Source organism: Arabidopsis thaliana (assembly GCF_000001735.4).
Source record: "Arabidopsis thaliana chromosome 1 sequence".
NCBI classification, from domain to species: domain Eukaryota; kingdom Viridiplantae; phylum Streptophyta; class Magnoliopsida; order Brassicales; family Brassicaceae; genus Arabidopsis; species Arabidopsis thaliana.
Window position 1 is genome coordinate 28728978 of NC_003070.9, and position 16485 is coordinate 28745462.

Consider the following 16485-nt stretch of genomic DNA (forward strand, 5'->3'; position numbering starts at 1 on the left):
ACACGTGGCCAGATCCATAACTTTGAAAATTTGGTTATTTTTAATTTTTGTGGAAAATTAGAGACCGCTTCTTGCTCTTCTAACTTCACCTCTGCTTTCTTCTTCTCGAGTGAAACAGACAGCCAAATCAAGATTTGACGGTGAGCCAAATTCCATGGCACTGTTTCAGGAGAAGCTTTCATCACTTTCCTCAAGTTATTCGTCAATTCATTCTCTTCCGAGGATTCTCGTGTCCAAGCCTCGTAATAGAATTGCCGTGACAAAGTCCCGTTCGATTTGCAGAGCTTCGTGGCAAGAGGTTTTTGTTGAATTTATCTTCTTACTAGAAATCATCATTTTGTTTTCTCCTCGTTCTTTTTGAAACTTTGCTGTTGTTTTTAGCTCGCCGGAGTGTTGGTTTTCTCGGCGATTCCATTCACTGCGGTTAAAGCAATTGCAAATAGCTCAATAGGAGTTTCTCTACGGCGGAGATTAGAAGAGAAAAAGAAGGAAGCCGTAGAGAATTCTTCAAGATTCAAGTCTAAAGCTCAGGAAGCTAGAAACGACAGGTAAGATTGAGTTTATCAGTGTTTTTTTGTGAAGGCAATGTTTGATAAAATGGTAGATAAATTCAGTTTTCTGCGGCAACGATTATTTGATAGATACATACAAAAGTTCTATGTTACTGTAACTATATGGATCAAACATTTCCTTGGTTTGTTCCTGTAAGTGTGCAGCAAGTGGTATGGAAAAGAACGTCCCCGTTGGTTTGGTCCAATCCCATATGATTATCCTCCATACCTTACAGGAGAACTTCCAGGGGATTATGGTTTCGACATTGCAGGACTTGGCAAAGATCGTTTGACCTTTGATAAGTATTTCAAGTGAGTCTTCTCCTTTCTATTTCTAACCTTAGCTTGTTCTGTAATTAGAGGCTGTCCTGATTCTTCTAACTAACTGTTGACTGTTGTTGTTTCTCATGATTGTTTGTTTGTTCTTTCTACCAATTCATGTGAGTGGACATTATGAAATTCACTCAAGTCGATCATGTTTCTGGTAAATAGTAGTTTAGTCCTATTGCTTGTTTTGCAGCTTTGAAATACTTCATGCTCGTTGGGCCATGCTTGCAGCATTGGGTGCTCTAATCCCGGAAGTATTTGATCTCACTGGAACTTTCCATTTTGCTGAACCCGTATGGTGGCGAGTCGGTTACTCCAAGCTTCAGGTTTCGCTCATTACTTAGCTCTATTTGTTCAAAAACATATTTTTTCACCATCTACTATCAAAGTACTAGTCAGTAGCATGATCGTGTACGCTTTCATTTTCACCAGGGAGAGACATTGGAGTACCTCGGCATCCCAGGGCTTCATGTAGCTGGAAGCCAAGGTGTCATTGTAATTGCCATTTGCCAAGTACTCTTGATGGTAATATACCTCGAGACTTGCTTTCCTTATCTCATACATTTCTCTTATACCAAAAACGTTTTTTTGCTATACAGGTAGGACCGGAATACGCAAGATACTGTGGCATTGAGGCCTTAGAGCCACTGGGAATATACTTGCCAGGAGACATTAACTATCCTGGAGGGACGCTTTTTGATCCCTTGAATCTTTCCGAGGATCCTGTAGCTTTTGAAGATCTTAAGGTTAAAGAGATTAAAAATGGACGATTGGCGATGGTCGCGTGGCTTGGATTTTATGCACAGGCTGCTTTCACTGGAAAAGGTCCTGTACAAAATCTTGTTGACCATGTCTCGGATCCATTACATAACAATCTGATTGCCATGCTTCAGACATGACAATGTGTGAATATATGTACATATATGTCAAAATAGAAAAGACAATGTGTGAAAATGTTTAATACCATATGTTACTTACTTAGCACATGAGATTCGTTGTTTTAAGAGTATTCACATTGTTTTGCTTTATCTCATAGTTTGGTAACCAACATTTAAAAGATAACTACATTAATCACTACCAACGAAAAGGTTGATAATACGACGATATACGTGTTCCATTTTTTGTGGGTGTGATACAAATGATCATGTGTAATGGGATATTTTTTTTGTCCTCGTTTGCAATTGAATCGCATCGTTATCACTTGTTATCAAAAGTTTAGAAACTATATACACGTTTTATTTATGGTATGGTGCGTCATGCGTGTCTTATTGAATTGGGGAGTTGGAGGCTCAAAATAAAACGAAATCGTCTGTGTTCTTTTTTCTTCTCTCAAACCTAAATTTTGCTTTAGTTATCTTCAGTTTTCCATAGTTTGTAACTATGTTTGTATAGCCCATTGTTTTGTTGTTTCTCTAAAATACAATCAATAATATTGATTATGGTCAACATCCAAAGTACTAATCTGATATCGACTGGATGTGTCCTCCTGTAGTTCCAGATTCAGTCATGGGATCTTATCATACTGTGAATTTAAAAGTTGTGTACCATTGTGAACAAAAAAAAAAAAAAAGATATATGTGTACCATATTTTGGATATATGTGTATGACTAGACTGACGATATTTTTCTCTTCTAGTATTTCAATCCTTTTTTTTTTCTTTCACAAGCATTTCAATCCTGTTTTTGGTCTGTAATGAAGGTCTTTTTTTCTAGACTCACTTAAATCGCATATACATATCCATCTTTTCTATCGTAGTTTTTTTTTCGGATGTGTATCTTAGAAAGTTTTGACCATCCCAAGGAAGTAGAATTAAGAATCTGATCAAAATATTCGTTTACTTAGGGATTTGTAAACGCCTTGGAGATATGTTCCGTCGGTGAATTATGAAATATATTTGTTGTGGTGTTATTTTCGAATATTTTTTGGGAGATATTGTAACCGACACCTGATTTCTCCCGTGACTCGAAGAGGATACTAAGACCATCTTCATTGGTAGTCTTTTAGGAGATTTTCATTACTAAAATAATAAAAATAAAAAAAAAAAGAAGAGAGAGAGCGTAGAAAGTTTTTCAAGTGAGAAACTATGAGATACTCTCTACAAGCTATCTTTACATTTTTCTCCTTTCAATTGGTTTAATTTTTTATTAAAATAAAAATTTAATCATATAATAAAAATTTAATAAAATACTAATATTTTTTTTGTTTGAGAAACTTTTTGAGTTTCTTCTTAATGGAGATGCCCTAACTCAACAAGTGACCAAATAAGTTAATTTATTTATGTGTATGGTTAAGCACTCCAACGTCAACTTAACATGAAAATATTCCTTAGCCTAACTCAACATATATTTCAATTTAGAGACTATTTGGCTCTCTGTAACAACCATAATCCAGATAATTAATAGAATATCTTGACATGAGATGTGTATCTATGCACATGAGATATGTATCTATGCATGTCGATGGAAACAAAAACAGTTTGTCCTCATGCATAGGTTCCAAGAGATGTGTCGGCCGACAAACTAAATACGCTCGTTAGTAAATACATAAATTATACGATACGAAATTATTAGGGGTATAATTTCCAACCATAAATGAGAGTCGTTAATTGATGTGAAAACAATCTTGTAGGAGTAGTAATTTAGGGAACAAAACAGAACCTCCACGTTACGTAATTAGACACTAAAATAAAACTCTCCCAAGAATAGCGTAAAAGTTTTTAAAATATATACAGAATCGAAAGCAATCAAATCATATTTTTCTTATCGTTCTAAAACAATTAATCACGAAGAGCTTCTTTTCGGCATTATAAAACCGAACATGTACAATTTCCTCATATCCATTAGTTGTTTGATTGGTGGTTTTTTTTTTTTTTTCTCGCCAATTGGTGGCTTTATGATCGCTGTATAACTATTGTCAACAGAGCCCATTACTAACGTAACGTGCATGTTCTTCGGTCAACACTTCCAATATCTCAAATCAAAGCCATAACCGTGATTAAATAACTATTTTATGAGTTTTTTATAGGTAAAATTGAGTGATATACTATATAGTAAGAAATTTCAGAAGCTCACTACATTTTAGTATCTTGTTTTTGGTCGTACTAATTGAGAAAAATCGTTTTATTTTCATAATATTTTCCAATTCATCGTGAATGTAAGCAAAAAGGTTGAAAGAAACGAATAACAATTATTTTAAAAGATTAGAAAAAAGTGAAAAGAGAGTTTTGTAGTACAAGAAATGAAGGAAGTACAAACAGAGAAACGAATGAATGGGTGTCAGTATTCTCCCAATCAAATTGACATCTACTTTCCGTACCATACAGCTGTTTCCCCCTCTTCTCAAACCTTTTTCCCCACTTCTATGTACAAGTACATACATACTATTAGTTAGATTCACACACTAAATCTCGTGTATTGTACTTCCTTAGAAAAAAAAGTGCACACAGAGTAAGAAGAGAGGGTTTAAGTTTTTTTTATACACATCCGGAAAATAAAGAAAGGAGAAATTGAATAGCTACATAAATCAATCCGTACAATGCGAGAGATTTCATATAGTAGTTTTGTAAAATAAAAGGGTACTTATGTCTTTTTGTATCGACAGGTTTTTTGTATTTTATGATGCCGACTTCCTCCAAACGTGGACGCGCTTTATGGTTAGTGTGTTTAAGTAGGCTAAAAATCTCTAAAGTGAAACTCAATTGTCAACGATTAAAGAATTAAGAAGATGTAAAAAAAAAACTAATTTTCCAAATTAATTAATAAGCTCATAATATAGCGTGATTCGCGTTACCGAATGTAATTTGACTTGTGGTATACTAATTGTGACTTTGTTTTTATTTCTTTGACATTACGTAAAATTTGTTTCTACCAATTTTGATAAGTGCACGGTCAAATCAAAAGAGGAAAATGAAAACTTGGGGTTGAATTCTCAACTTGAACATATATGATAGTCAACACGACAATACGTTGTATTCCTTATATTGAAATGAAGCTAATTAAGGTCTATATGGAAACAAATATGTTATTTATTTATCAATGACGTATCACATTTTGACGAATAAAGAGATTAATGTTATCCTTTACAAAATAATGAAATAAGAAAGAAACAGAAGTTTATGTTTGTCCAATTATCCTCAATGTTTGTTGATATACGAATTTTGAGAATTCAAACTGAATACAAGAAATAAAAATGTAGTGAGATAATAATACAAATTTGCATTATTTCTTCCAAGATTGTTTTCTTTAAGTAAATGAAAAGTATCTTGGATTATTACAGAAATGACCCTAAATCTTTTTGAATTTACAGTTTGTACCACCACCGAATAAAATAAGAAAAAGTTTCGTTAAATGTTACGAGTGCTCGTTGAAGACGAAGTTTCGAAGACGACCAACAAAGAGAAAGATCAAAATTTGAGAGGGAAACAAAAAAAGAGGAAGAGAGAAGAAGAAGAAGAAAACACCCTTGATTAATAAAGTCTCAGACTTTTTGATTCGATTCGAAAAAAGTGAGTTTATGCTTGAAGCTGGGAATTCCAAAACTCGGAATTCGTGTAAAACTAGTTCGATTTATCAGAGTTATGCTAAGGTAACATAGTCGATTCATTTCAAATTTACGAACTTTATGTTCATCTGATCTCTCTCTCTTTCTCTTCTATTTTTGGTAACGAATCTCGAAATTTCTTGTGTTGAATTTTGTAGTTAGTGAAGGTGAATGAAAAAGAGTTGATTTTTGAGAGAGGAGAGAAATGGGTGAGGTAGGTCCTCAAGTCGCTGCTCCGATTTCAGTTCATCATCCTATGGGGAAAAAACGCGACCTTTATGTACAACCACACTGGCTTGTGTCATCTCAGTTACCCAAGGATGATTGGCAGATGAACAGGTGGAAGTGGGATGGTCAGAGATTTGAAGCTATAGAACTACAAGGAGAGTCTCTCCAGCTAAGTAACAAAAAAGGTCTTGATTTGAATCTACCTTGTGGTTTTAACGATGTTGAAGGCACGCCGGTGGATTTAACCAGACCGAGTAAGAAGGTTAGGTCGGGATCTCCGGGAAGTGGCGGCGGAGGAGGAGGAAACTATCCGAAGTGTCAGGTTGATAATTGTAAGGAAGATTTATCAATTGCTAAGGATTATCATAGAAGACATAAAGTTTGTGAGGTTCATAGCAAAGCTACTAAAGCTCTTGTTGGGAAACAGATGCAGAGGTTTTGCCAACAGTGTAGCAGGTGAAAGAGAATCTGATTCTTTTGTTCGTAGTCCATCTTCGTTTTTTTGTTGGTTATGATTGGGTTTTTAAAGATTGGTACTTTTTAGTTGTTAGGTTTCATCTGCTTTCTGAGTTTGATGAGGGGAAGAGAAGTTGTAGGCGTAGATTGGATGGTCATAACAGGCGGAGGAGAAAAACACAGCCCGATGCGATTACATCTCAGGTTGTAGCTCTGGAGAATCGTGATAATACTTCTAATAACACTAATATGGATGTTATGGCTTTGTTAACAGCTTTAGTTTGTGCACAAGGTACTTATGCTCTGCATCATTCTCCTCTCTGGTAGTTCTGTTTTGGAAATCCATGTTTTAGAACAATTTTTTCTGATCTGTGGTCTGCAGGTAGGAACGAGGCTACTACTAATGGGTCTCCGGGAGTGCCTCAAAGAGAGCAACTTCTTCAGATACTTAACAAGATCAAGGCTTTACCTTTGCCTATGAATCTTACCTCGAAGTTGAACAATATCGGAATTTTAGCCAGGAAAAATCCGGAGCAACCCTCCCCGATGAATCCTCAAAATAGTATGAATGGGGCTTCTTCTCCATCTACGATGGACTTGCTTGCTGCTCTCTCGGCATCTTTAGGTTCATCTGCTCCAGAGGCCATAGCTTTTTTATCTCAAGGAGGGTTTGGTAACAAAGAAAGCAATGATAGGACTAAGTTAACTTCTTCTGACCACAGCGCCACAACCAGTTTAGAAAAGAAAACTTTGGAGTTTCCTTCTTTTGGGGGAGGAGAGAGGACAAGTAGCACTAACCATTCTCCATCTCAGTATTCAGATTCACGCGGTCAAGACACTAGATCGAGCTTATCTCTACAACTATTCACCTCTTCACCAGAAGAGGAGAGTCGACCAAAAGTTGCATCTTCAACAAAGTATTATTCTTCTGCGAGCAGTAACCCTGTTGAGGATAGATCACCATCATCATCTCCAGTCATGCAAGAGTTATTCCCTTTGCATACTTCTCCTGAAACCAGGAGGTATAACAATTACAAAGACACTAGTACCAGTCCCAGGACCAGTTGTTTGCCCCTAGAGCTCTTTGGTGCATCAAATAGAGGAGCTACTGCAAATCCTAATTACAATGTTTTGAGGCATCAATCTGGTTATGCTTCATCTGGTTCGGATTATTCTCCTCCTAGCTTAAACTCTAATGCTCAGGTATGCTGCTACCCATATTCTATTTGTAAACTAAACTCAAGGTCTTAGCAAAGCAGGTCTAAAGCCACTTTTATGGGTTTGTAAACAGGAGCGCACAGGAAAGATATCTTTCAAACTATTTGAAAAAGATCCTAGTCAGCTCCCTAACACATTGCGAACCGAGGTAATATTTCTGGGGAATATTCTGATTTCCTTGAAATGAAAAATATTGGTTGCTCTACTTAAATCCTAACAGTGGTCAATTTTTAATTTCAGATCTTTAGATGGCTTTCTAGTTTTCCATCAGATATGGAGAGTTTTATCAGGCCTGGTTGTGTTATTTTATCTGTCTATGTGGCAATGTCAGCTTCTGCTTGGGAACAAGTGGGTGAATAGTTGAATGACTGGTTAACACTATTCGAATTTTCTCTAAGCATCTAAGGAGCTGATGGTTTTCATGTCTCCTTTTTCAGCTTGAGGAAAATTTACTGCAACGAGTTAGATCTTTGGTTCAAGATTCAGAATTTTGGAGTAATTCAAGATTTTTGGTCAATGCAGGCAGACAGCTCGCGTCACACAAACATGGTGAGTACTCATAACCTGGTACTTCTGTGTCTGTTGGTGTGTATGGTCTGCAAGATATAACTTAGTCATTTCTATGCAATACTACAGGTAGAATTCGTCTGAGCAAATCTTGGAGAACTTTGAATTTACCAGAGCTAATCACGGTGTCGCCGTTGGCTGTTGTAGCCGGTGAAGAAACAGCTTTAATAGTAAGGGGTAGAAACTTGACTAATGACGGAATGAGGTAAACAATTTTTGTAGGAATTTAGCTATTTTTCTCATCTTTCTGTCGCTTTTCTCTTAAGCTTTTTGGTCATACTGCAGACTTCGTTGCGCACATATGGGTAACTACGCGTCAATGGAGGTAACTGGAAGAGAACATAGGTTAACAAAAGTTGATGAGTTAAACGTAAGTAGTTTCCAAGTCCAGAGTGCAAGCTCTGTTTCTCTAGGACGATGTTTCATTGAGGTAAAGACTTAGAAATAACTAAATTTTAGTTTCTTAGTAAGTCCTGGTTTTTGGGAGATGTTAGTTTAACAATTCTTATTATGTCAAAATAGTTGGAGAATGGATTAAGAGGTGACAATTTCCCTTTGATAATAGCCAATGCCACGATTTGCAAAGAGTTGAATCGCCTTGAAGAAGAGTTTCATCCAAAAGACGTGATAGAGGAACAAATACAGAACTTAGATCGTCCAAGATCAAGAGAAGAAGTTCTTTGCTTCTTGAATGAGCTTGGTTGGCTATTTCAGAGGAAATGGACATCCGATATTCATGGAGAACCCGACTTTTCTCTTCCTCGCTTCAAATTTTTGCTCGTATGCTCTGTTGAAAGAGATTACTGTTCTCTCATAAGAACCGTCCTGGATATGATGGTAGAGAGAAATTTGGGAAAAGACGGTCTGTTGAACAAGGAGTCCTTAGATATGCTGGCTGATATTCAGCTACTGAATCGCGCTATCAAAAGGAGAAACACAAAAATGGCTGAAACTCTGATCCATTATTCCGTTAATCCCTCTACTAGAAACTTCATCTTCTTGCCTAGTATCGCTGGACCTGGCGATATCACACCTTTGCATTTGGCTGCTTCCACATCTAGTTCTGATGATATGATTGATGCCCTGACTAATGATCCACAAGAGGTACAATTTCTATATTTAGAATCCACTTCTTGATTATTTTTATTTATCATTAACCCAAGTTTTCACTTTGTTTCAGATTGGATTATCTTGCTGGAATACCCTAGTCGATGCAACCGGGCAAACTCCCTTTAGCTACGCTGCAATGAGAGACAACCACAGTTACAACACCTTGGTGGCTCGTAAACTTGCAGATAAAAGAAACGGTCAAATATCTCTGAACATTGAAAATGGGATCGATCAGATTGGCCTGAGTAAGAGACTAAGCTCAGAGCTAAAGAGATCTTGCAACACATGTGCAAGTGTGGCTCTAAAGTATCAGAGGAAGGTTTCGGGTTCACGTCGATTGTTCCCAACTCCGATCATTCACTCGATGCTTGCGGTTGCGACAGTATGTGTTTGCGTCTGCGTGTTTATGCATGCTTTCCCAATGGTCAGACAAGGCTCTCACTTCAGTTGGGGTGGTCTTGATTATGGCTCAATCTAAGGTTTGTTATATAACTAAGTGTTGTTAATTCTTTTGGTTCGATACCAAAAGGGAAAAAAAAAGTGCGATGAAGGAAACTGAGAATGAGAGGCATAGTGAGAAAACCCAAAGACATGTGGATCTTGGACATTGCAGAGATGGAATCACTCACTGGTCTTTGGTGAGCCAGAGAGTACAGAGAAACTGGTTCAGGTCAGAGCAGACATAGCTTCAACACAACACCCAAGTTTTTATATATTTGGCTAATTATGTTTTATTCTTGCATATGTTAATTTCCCATTCTCCCTTAATTACAGTTTTTAGTTGCTTAACACAAAAGCTGTTGCTATTTTACTGAAGCTGTTTTCTCCTGTGTGTTTATTGTATCTCTGTAGAGTTGTGAACGTAGTTGAACATTGTTGTAAAATTGTAATGTAATACCTTTTTGGTTAATCCTACGTAAAAGTAGTATTAGCCACTACTTGCTAAACATTTTAAAGGGACATCTTAAAAAGTGAAGATGATTCTTCACAAATAAACCACAACGGTCACGTGAGTCTCGTGCTATTGACTACTATTGTTGAGGTCGGTCAACAGTGCATTGCCCCATCTTTACCTTCTTCTTCCCACATTTGTTTGGGATATTTTTCAATTTACTCACTTTATGAATACAAACAAAACAATAAAACTAATCTCTTTTGTGTGTAGTTGAAAGAGATAAGATCGCAGAAAAGAAGACGATGATTCGTCGACTTTTCTCCCAACATTTTGAACAATTAGTTGTTATGTGTAATTTTCTATAGATAGCTACTATCTGATTACGTGGATCACACTTCTCTTTTTATTATTATCTCTTTAGGTTTCTTATCCCATATAATATGATATCAGGTCTCTTTCTCGAGTAATACATTATATATCTATGTTGATTATTTACTACTTGTCATTTAAGATAAGATACTTAAAAATACTTGTTATTGGATTTTGCCGGAAGACTTAACTTTCAAACTCTATTATATGTAGAAGATAGCGGACTGAAAAATACGTCGAAGACAGATACTTCTATTGCATAATTTTTGGGTAGGGACTAGAAAACTTACTCGTAGTTTCGACATATCATCCGCAATCTCAAATTAATTGCAAACTTTTTGATCATATCTATTGAAACTATCTTTCTAGCTTCATTAATTCGTTACCAGCCCCCAATATAAGCTATCAAGTATGAATATTAAGATGGATTTAACGGTGATAATAGTAGTATGTACAGTTTCTTTTGTCAACAGCTGATAAAAAAAATGAAAGCTTCTAACAGTTTGAGCCTAAAGAGATCATATATGTGAACAGTTTCACACACACATAAGCCGTACAACTAATATAGATATCACTTTGACCGTAAAAATCTAACAGTTTAGATCACACACACACAATCTTGAAACTAGTTTAAAGCACTTTCAGCGAAAAGTACTCACTAGATGATAAGAACTCTTTGGCACGTAACAGACGCTTTCGAACCCTACGATTTCAAGAGGTGGCTTATGTACGGTCCACTCAACTTCTTCATCCGACGGTCTAAGATTGGTCATGTGGGTTGAACTACCAAAAGGGCCAAAAGCGTGAGCCACGTTACATTATAAAAGATTTTGTCTTTTTAATCCAACGGTTCACACCAGAATCTCCAATTCGGTTCTGTCTCCTCTCGTGTCGGTCCATCTCTCTGGCTCTTCACCTCTAGCCACGTGTTTCTAATTTTGACCTTTTAAAATTTTAAGAAAAAAACAAATTATTTCTTGTAGCTAAAATTTAGCATCCAAATTCCAAACTCAGAGTTCTCTTCTATGGCCGTATGATACTTCCAATAATCCGTATGTATGTGAATATCATAATCTATCACAAACATAATGAATAGTAGTAGATATTAAGACAATCAAATTTGGTAGAAAAAATATCTTCCTACGTTGGGAATTATGTAGGACCGAATAATATAGTCGGCTAATTCGATATTTTGTCGCGAACCACGACATAAAATTATTTATCATCATTTGTGAACAATAATGATTCAAAATTATCAATAACACCACCTTTTTTTTTTAAGTTCCTTTACTTCTGGGGTCTCTAGAGACCCACACATGTGCACAAAATATACGTGTGTCTCTCATAGACTTTAAAGCAAAATTAGAGAACACTTATTTTTAGCCAAAAAAAGTAATTAAAGAAAAAACTATATAAAAACAGTTTAAAAAGGGGATGATATTAAATGATTTTCATGTGAATTATAAAACGTATTGAGTATTATCGTGACCGACTTCAAAAAACAAGAAAAACCTCAACTTCTCTTTTTCAGCTATAGCCGCCGCCTCCTCCCACTAAACTCAAATCCTCTCATAGTCTTTTCAATCAAATCTGCTCTTCTTCACTGTTGAAGCTGGCTATCAAAACTCACAATAACTATGGTGATTGATTGATTCTCTTTCTTACTTAACTCTGTTTTAGTTTCTTTGCAAATTCTTATATTAACCATTTGGAACTGGTCTAAACATTCTTCAGGGACCGATGATGATGAGAGCAGAAGAAGATAACTACAATCTAAATCCTCCACCATGGCTAATCCCAATGCTAAGAGCAAACTACTTCATCCCTTGTTCAATCCACGCCGCTTCCAACAAAAGCGAGTGCAACATGTTCTGTCTTGACTGTTCTTCTGAGGCCTTTTGCTCTTACTGTTTGCTCAATCACAGAAACCATCGTGTCCTCCAGGTTCTTTCATCAACTTCAAATCATTTTTTTCTCTCTTACCAATTCACCCAACAGAGTTAAGAAAATGGGATTTTCATTACTTGCAGATACGGAGATCATCGTACCACAACGTTGTGAGAGTAAACGAGATTCAGAAGTACATAGACATATCTTGTGTTCAGACATATATAATCAACAGCGCAAGGATCGTTTTCTTGAACGAACGTCCTCAGCCAAGAATCGGCAAAGGAGTCACCAATACTTGTGAAATCTGTTGCAGAAGCCTTCTCGATTCTTTCCGTTTCTGCTCTCTCGGTTGCAAAGTAACTCTTCTTTCCTCTGTTTTCCTCTGTTTTGAATGAATATCTGAATTTGCTCTGTATAGTTGAAATGACCATATTGCCCTTTTGTTTGGTTTATTTCAGCTTGGAGGAATGAAGCGTGATCCAAGTCTAACCTTCTCTTTGAGAGGGAAGCATGGAAGAGAGTACGAAGGTGAGTGGGAATCTGATGAAGCGACTACACCAACTAAGATACGCAAGACATGTGCTTTCAACCGTCTGATGAGTGGTCTTTCCATCTCCACCGTTAAATGTGATTACTTGTCAGGAGATCAACCGTCTTCGAGCTCCGGTGATGAGAGCGGTTTTAAACTTTCTCCGGGGACACCGCCGATATATAATCACCGGAATTCAAGTAGACGGAAGGGCGTCCCACACCGTGCTCCTTTCTAAAATTAATACTAACGGAAGCTAATTATATAGTGTAGATTATAGAAAATGTGGTTGTTATGTTGTAACTAAATGGTTAGTAGTTTTTAACCTTTTGAGCTAGGAATATACATATTGTAAGACATATTACTTACAGGTATTGTTTGGTTTTTCTTTTTATAGTACATATAGAAATTAGGTATATACTGTACTCAAAGGGATTGAAATATGTTTTCATATAGTTTTTTTGCTGTAAATATACGTTTGAAGGAGGTATGTTTCTTCAACTTGTTTGTATCGTATACTGTGTACTATCTTCACAATAAAATAGCAAATATGATAACTAGGATTTTTAACTGAAGCGCTAATATTCGAAGAACTAAATTGTCAATGAGAATGATACAGACGAATAACGAGATTTAAAATAAGAAACTGTCGATCAAGACATGTATTAGTATTGTCAGAACACAAAAACATTGGTGATAAGCTGGGGCAAAAAACATTCTGGGTCTATCTATTTCAAGGAAAGGAGCTTCGACTCAAAAGAAGCTTATGTCATTAGAACTTAGAAGTCGATTGTTAACAACAGTTCAAATACTTCGTTTCCCTAAATTGGTTATCAAGTAGTTTCAACTTTAAACTCGTGCTATTAGAATTTTTTTTTTATTTTCGAACGATATAACGTGGTTCTTCGAAACAATACTTCGCTAAATCCTAATAACTTTCGGCATTTGAAATGCTCATGATGTCATGCATCTACCTTTTTTCCGTGGTTGCCTCACCTTTTAATGGTGTTTTGATGTTAAATTTTTTTATGTATAAGTTGTATTTTAGTTTTTTTTTTTTTTTTTGACTGACTTTTGGATCTAACCTATGATTTAAAGATCGGAGAGACCATTCTGATCTTTGTATCTGGCGGGTCTTGGGAGATGGTGGAAAAGAAAAACCTATGATTCGTCAAAGATGGTTGAAAGATGAAGAACTTGAATATGAAGGTTTTTTCGATTGGGACAAATAGATGAAAAATAAAGAAAACATAAATTACTATATGACCTTATAATATATCGAATGAAAGCAATATCATTCGACTCAGGTTTGTAATTTAGTGGTTTATGTTATACTGTTTCCATGTAATAATCTGAATTTTAATACGATCTAAAATCAAATATGTGTAAGTTGTTGATGAAAAATAGAAAATTCTAGAGTTTTATAATCTTACATGGCAGTAAAGCAAAATTTAGCAATATTGAAATCGTTCAGATTCGGGTTTACATATAGATTCAACTTGATCTCAACAAGATAGATTATGACATACAGCGTGAGATTTTTGGGACACAATATCTCACATTTGCTGTTCTCGGTCATTTGATGGCTCCTCCACTCTAACCTTTGATGATTTAAAGCAATGGAAAGGAAACGATAAATATATAAATATATATGGATTCTATCGTGTTCAGACTTCGGGGAATGGGGACTATGTTAACGAAACTATAGAGATGATTGAGACTTGAGAGAGCCTGATAAGAGTAAGTTTCAAATTTGTAGATCATATAATAAGGCCCACAAGCTAGTTAAACAGACTCTTTCATTTATTTTATGGCCCAATATATAGTCCTTCTAGAGTTTTAGGCAGTGCCTATTAGTTTCAGTTGAAGTATTTTAGTAGATATATAATTAAGATTTAAGAGTAATATATGAAGTTGATGTGAACACGACGACCACGTTATATACCGTACGTATAAGATATAACCAGAAATTAGGAAAATTTCTTGCAAGGATAGGAACAAAAGCGTACGTGCAAGGTTTATCAAAACAAAACGGCTTAAATACTATTTTTGGTAGCTTTTCTTTCTGGATCATAAGTACATTTTATTTGGTTACTAAAACAAATCCTATTTTCCAGATAATTAATCATATGAACATCGTCACCTGCGCATAGGACAAAATATCATGAACAAGTTTAGTTAATAATTTGTCCAGATCCTAACACATATCTGAAATAGTATCCAATAGGATATATATATTTAACATTATTCTGAGCCGTAAAGGAGTTTTAAAACTTAGCAACGTGATATAGCGTGACCGTTCTGACCATTCGCACACGTATAAACATATATTTAAATGTATTTTCAATAAGTTTGAAAACATTTTATACTTTTAAATTATTCACGTACGTCTGTATAAAAGCATTTTTCTATATAGTTTTCAAAAGAATCTTAAAACGAAAACAAAGAAGTGAAATTTATTTAACTTCTTAGTTGATCGACCATTAGACTTGTGGAAATTGCCAAGTTGGAATTGACTCTGCAAGCAAACGTGTTTTAACGGAATTCTATGAAACTACTCGTAATTAAATGACAAATTACGCGTTCAGCTGCCATTACCGAGATTCTAAAGATATCTTCAAGTAAATGACAAAAAAATAGTTAATGTATTTACCATCAACTTGACAAATCAGACTAATCAGTGAAGACCTTTTTTTATGAACATTTTATGATAATATCACCAGAATTCTCATCAGTAATCAATAAAATTAGATTCTAACCGTTACAAAATTTACAATAGTCCAACAAAATAAGTATTGCCTAAACCTCAGGAAAATCACTCGGATGATTGGATTATAGATTCGAGTATTTTTGTAATGGGGTCGGGGGATATTAAGCATTAAATACTAATGTAGTTAGTTAGTTCATATTAGTATTAACGGCTGAACACGTGAACGCTTCTTTCTTTTTGCATGGCCTGCGAAACCTTTTTCGACTTTACTCGGTTCGATGGTAATAACTAAATGCGTACGGTGTTCCCTAGCATTCAGCTTCGGACTTTATTAACATAATTCAATTGGATATTATCCTGTATATAGTTTAAGTTTTTGAATAGTTTATCAATTCCCATTATATTATAGTGATGGAAATATAATACTAAGATGCAATGATAAAGTTACTTAATCAATTAAAATGTATTCTTTTTTTAGCGAATTATTGAGAAGCATATTTTAAATACAAATGTCAAAAGTACATAATTAATCTAATCCAAACACATGTTTATAGTTGCACATTAAGTAATGTTATGACAGCGAAGTGACAGAAAACCTATGATTACATAATCATTTATGTTAAATAGACTTACTAAAATAATCATCGGCTTTATTAACTAAATACACTACTCCGCAATGGGGAAAGATTTTTCTTTTTTGAAAAAGGGGTTTCAGCAATGGGGAAACTTTTGAAGTTTAATACATAAAGTTCATTTTCCACTAAAAAGTCCTTTCTATTTCATATATACATATACAAGGCAGCATGAGTAAGGTGATATTTTTTAATAAGAACTACATTGGTAAAGTAGAATAGTAGATTGCAGTTGAGTTGTTTCCTGTGAATTGGATAATTAATATTAGAATCATAAGTATATATACGTCCTAACTACTTACATGCATGATACTGTCTAATTGGTATTCGAATTTTAAATTTGTCTCATATATATATTTTATAATAAGGTGAAATCTATTGAACAAAAAATGTTACCGGTAAGTGAAAATAAGATAAAGGCTTATGGAAATATCTTCCAGATTTACAAGGAAAAAAATAAGTGA

The 16485-nt window shown here is 35.2% G+C and overlaps 3 protein-coding genes and 1 long non-coding RNA gene across 6 annotated transcripts; 3 read left to right on the top strand and 1 right to left on the bottom strand.

The window, feature by feature from the left end:
- The first annotated feature begins 20 nt into the window (after positions 1-20).
- On the top strand, positions 21-1874 carry AT1G76570 (Chlorophyll A-B binding family protein). Its single transcript, NM_106307.3, has 6 exons — positions 21-298; positions 382-548; positions 717-863; positions 1072-1204; positions 1311-1403; positions 1478-1874. Exons 1-6 carry the CDS (start codon positions 155-157, stop codon positions 1775-1777), a joined length of 984 nt encoding a protein of 327 aa, NP_177783.1. The 5' UTR covers positions 21-154; the 3' UTR covers positions 1778-1874.
- Positions 1875-5229: 3355 nt separating this feature from the next.
- On the top strand, positions 5230-9990 carry AT1G76580 (Squamosa promoter-binding protein-like (SBP domain) transcription factor family protein). 3 transcript variants are annotated; one of them, NM_001334733.1, is made up of 11 exons: positions 5230-5462; positions 5576-6101; positions 6197-6393; positions 6484-7304; positions 7393-7467; positions 7560-7667; positions 7757-7868; positions 7956-8091; positions 8172-8316; positions 8409-8990; positions 9067-9990. In NM_001334733.1, the coding sequence occupies exons 2-11, from the start codon at positions 5623-5625 to the stop codon at positions 9472-9474; spliced, it is 3063 nt and encodes a 1020-aa protein (NP_001319389.1). In that variant the 5' UTR covers positions 5230-5462; positions 5576-5622; the 3' UTR covers positions 9475-9990. The 3 variants fall into 3 exon arrangements, with proteins under 3 accessions (NP_001319389.1, NP_001322692.1, NP_001322693.1); NM_001334735.1 differs by having other exon boundaries at positions 5236-5462; positions 8452-8990; positions 9067-9950; NM_001334734.1 differs by having other exon boundaries at positions 5236-5462; positions 8172-8990; positions 9067-9950.
- An 802-nt stretch (positions 9991-10792) lies between these two features.
- AT1G09633 lies at positions 10793-11191 on the bottom strand. Its single transcript, NR_139664.1, has one exon. It is a non-coding gene; the product is annotated as an other RNA (long non-coding RNA).
- A 371-nt stretch (positions 11192-11562) lies between these two features.
- On the top strand, positions 11563-13254 carry AT1G76590 (PLATZ transcription factor family protein). Its single transcript, NM_106309.3, has 4 exons — positions 11563-11900; positions 11995-12204; positions 12291-12506; positions 12609-13254. The coding sequence occupies exons 1-4, from the start codon at positions 11898-11900 to the stop codon at positions 12915-12917; spliced, it is 738 nt and encodes a 245-aa protein (NP_565135.1). The 5' UTR covers positions 11563-11897; the 3' UTR covers positions 12918-13254.
- Positions 13255-16485: the final 3231 nt, after the last annotated feature.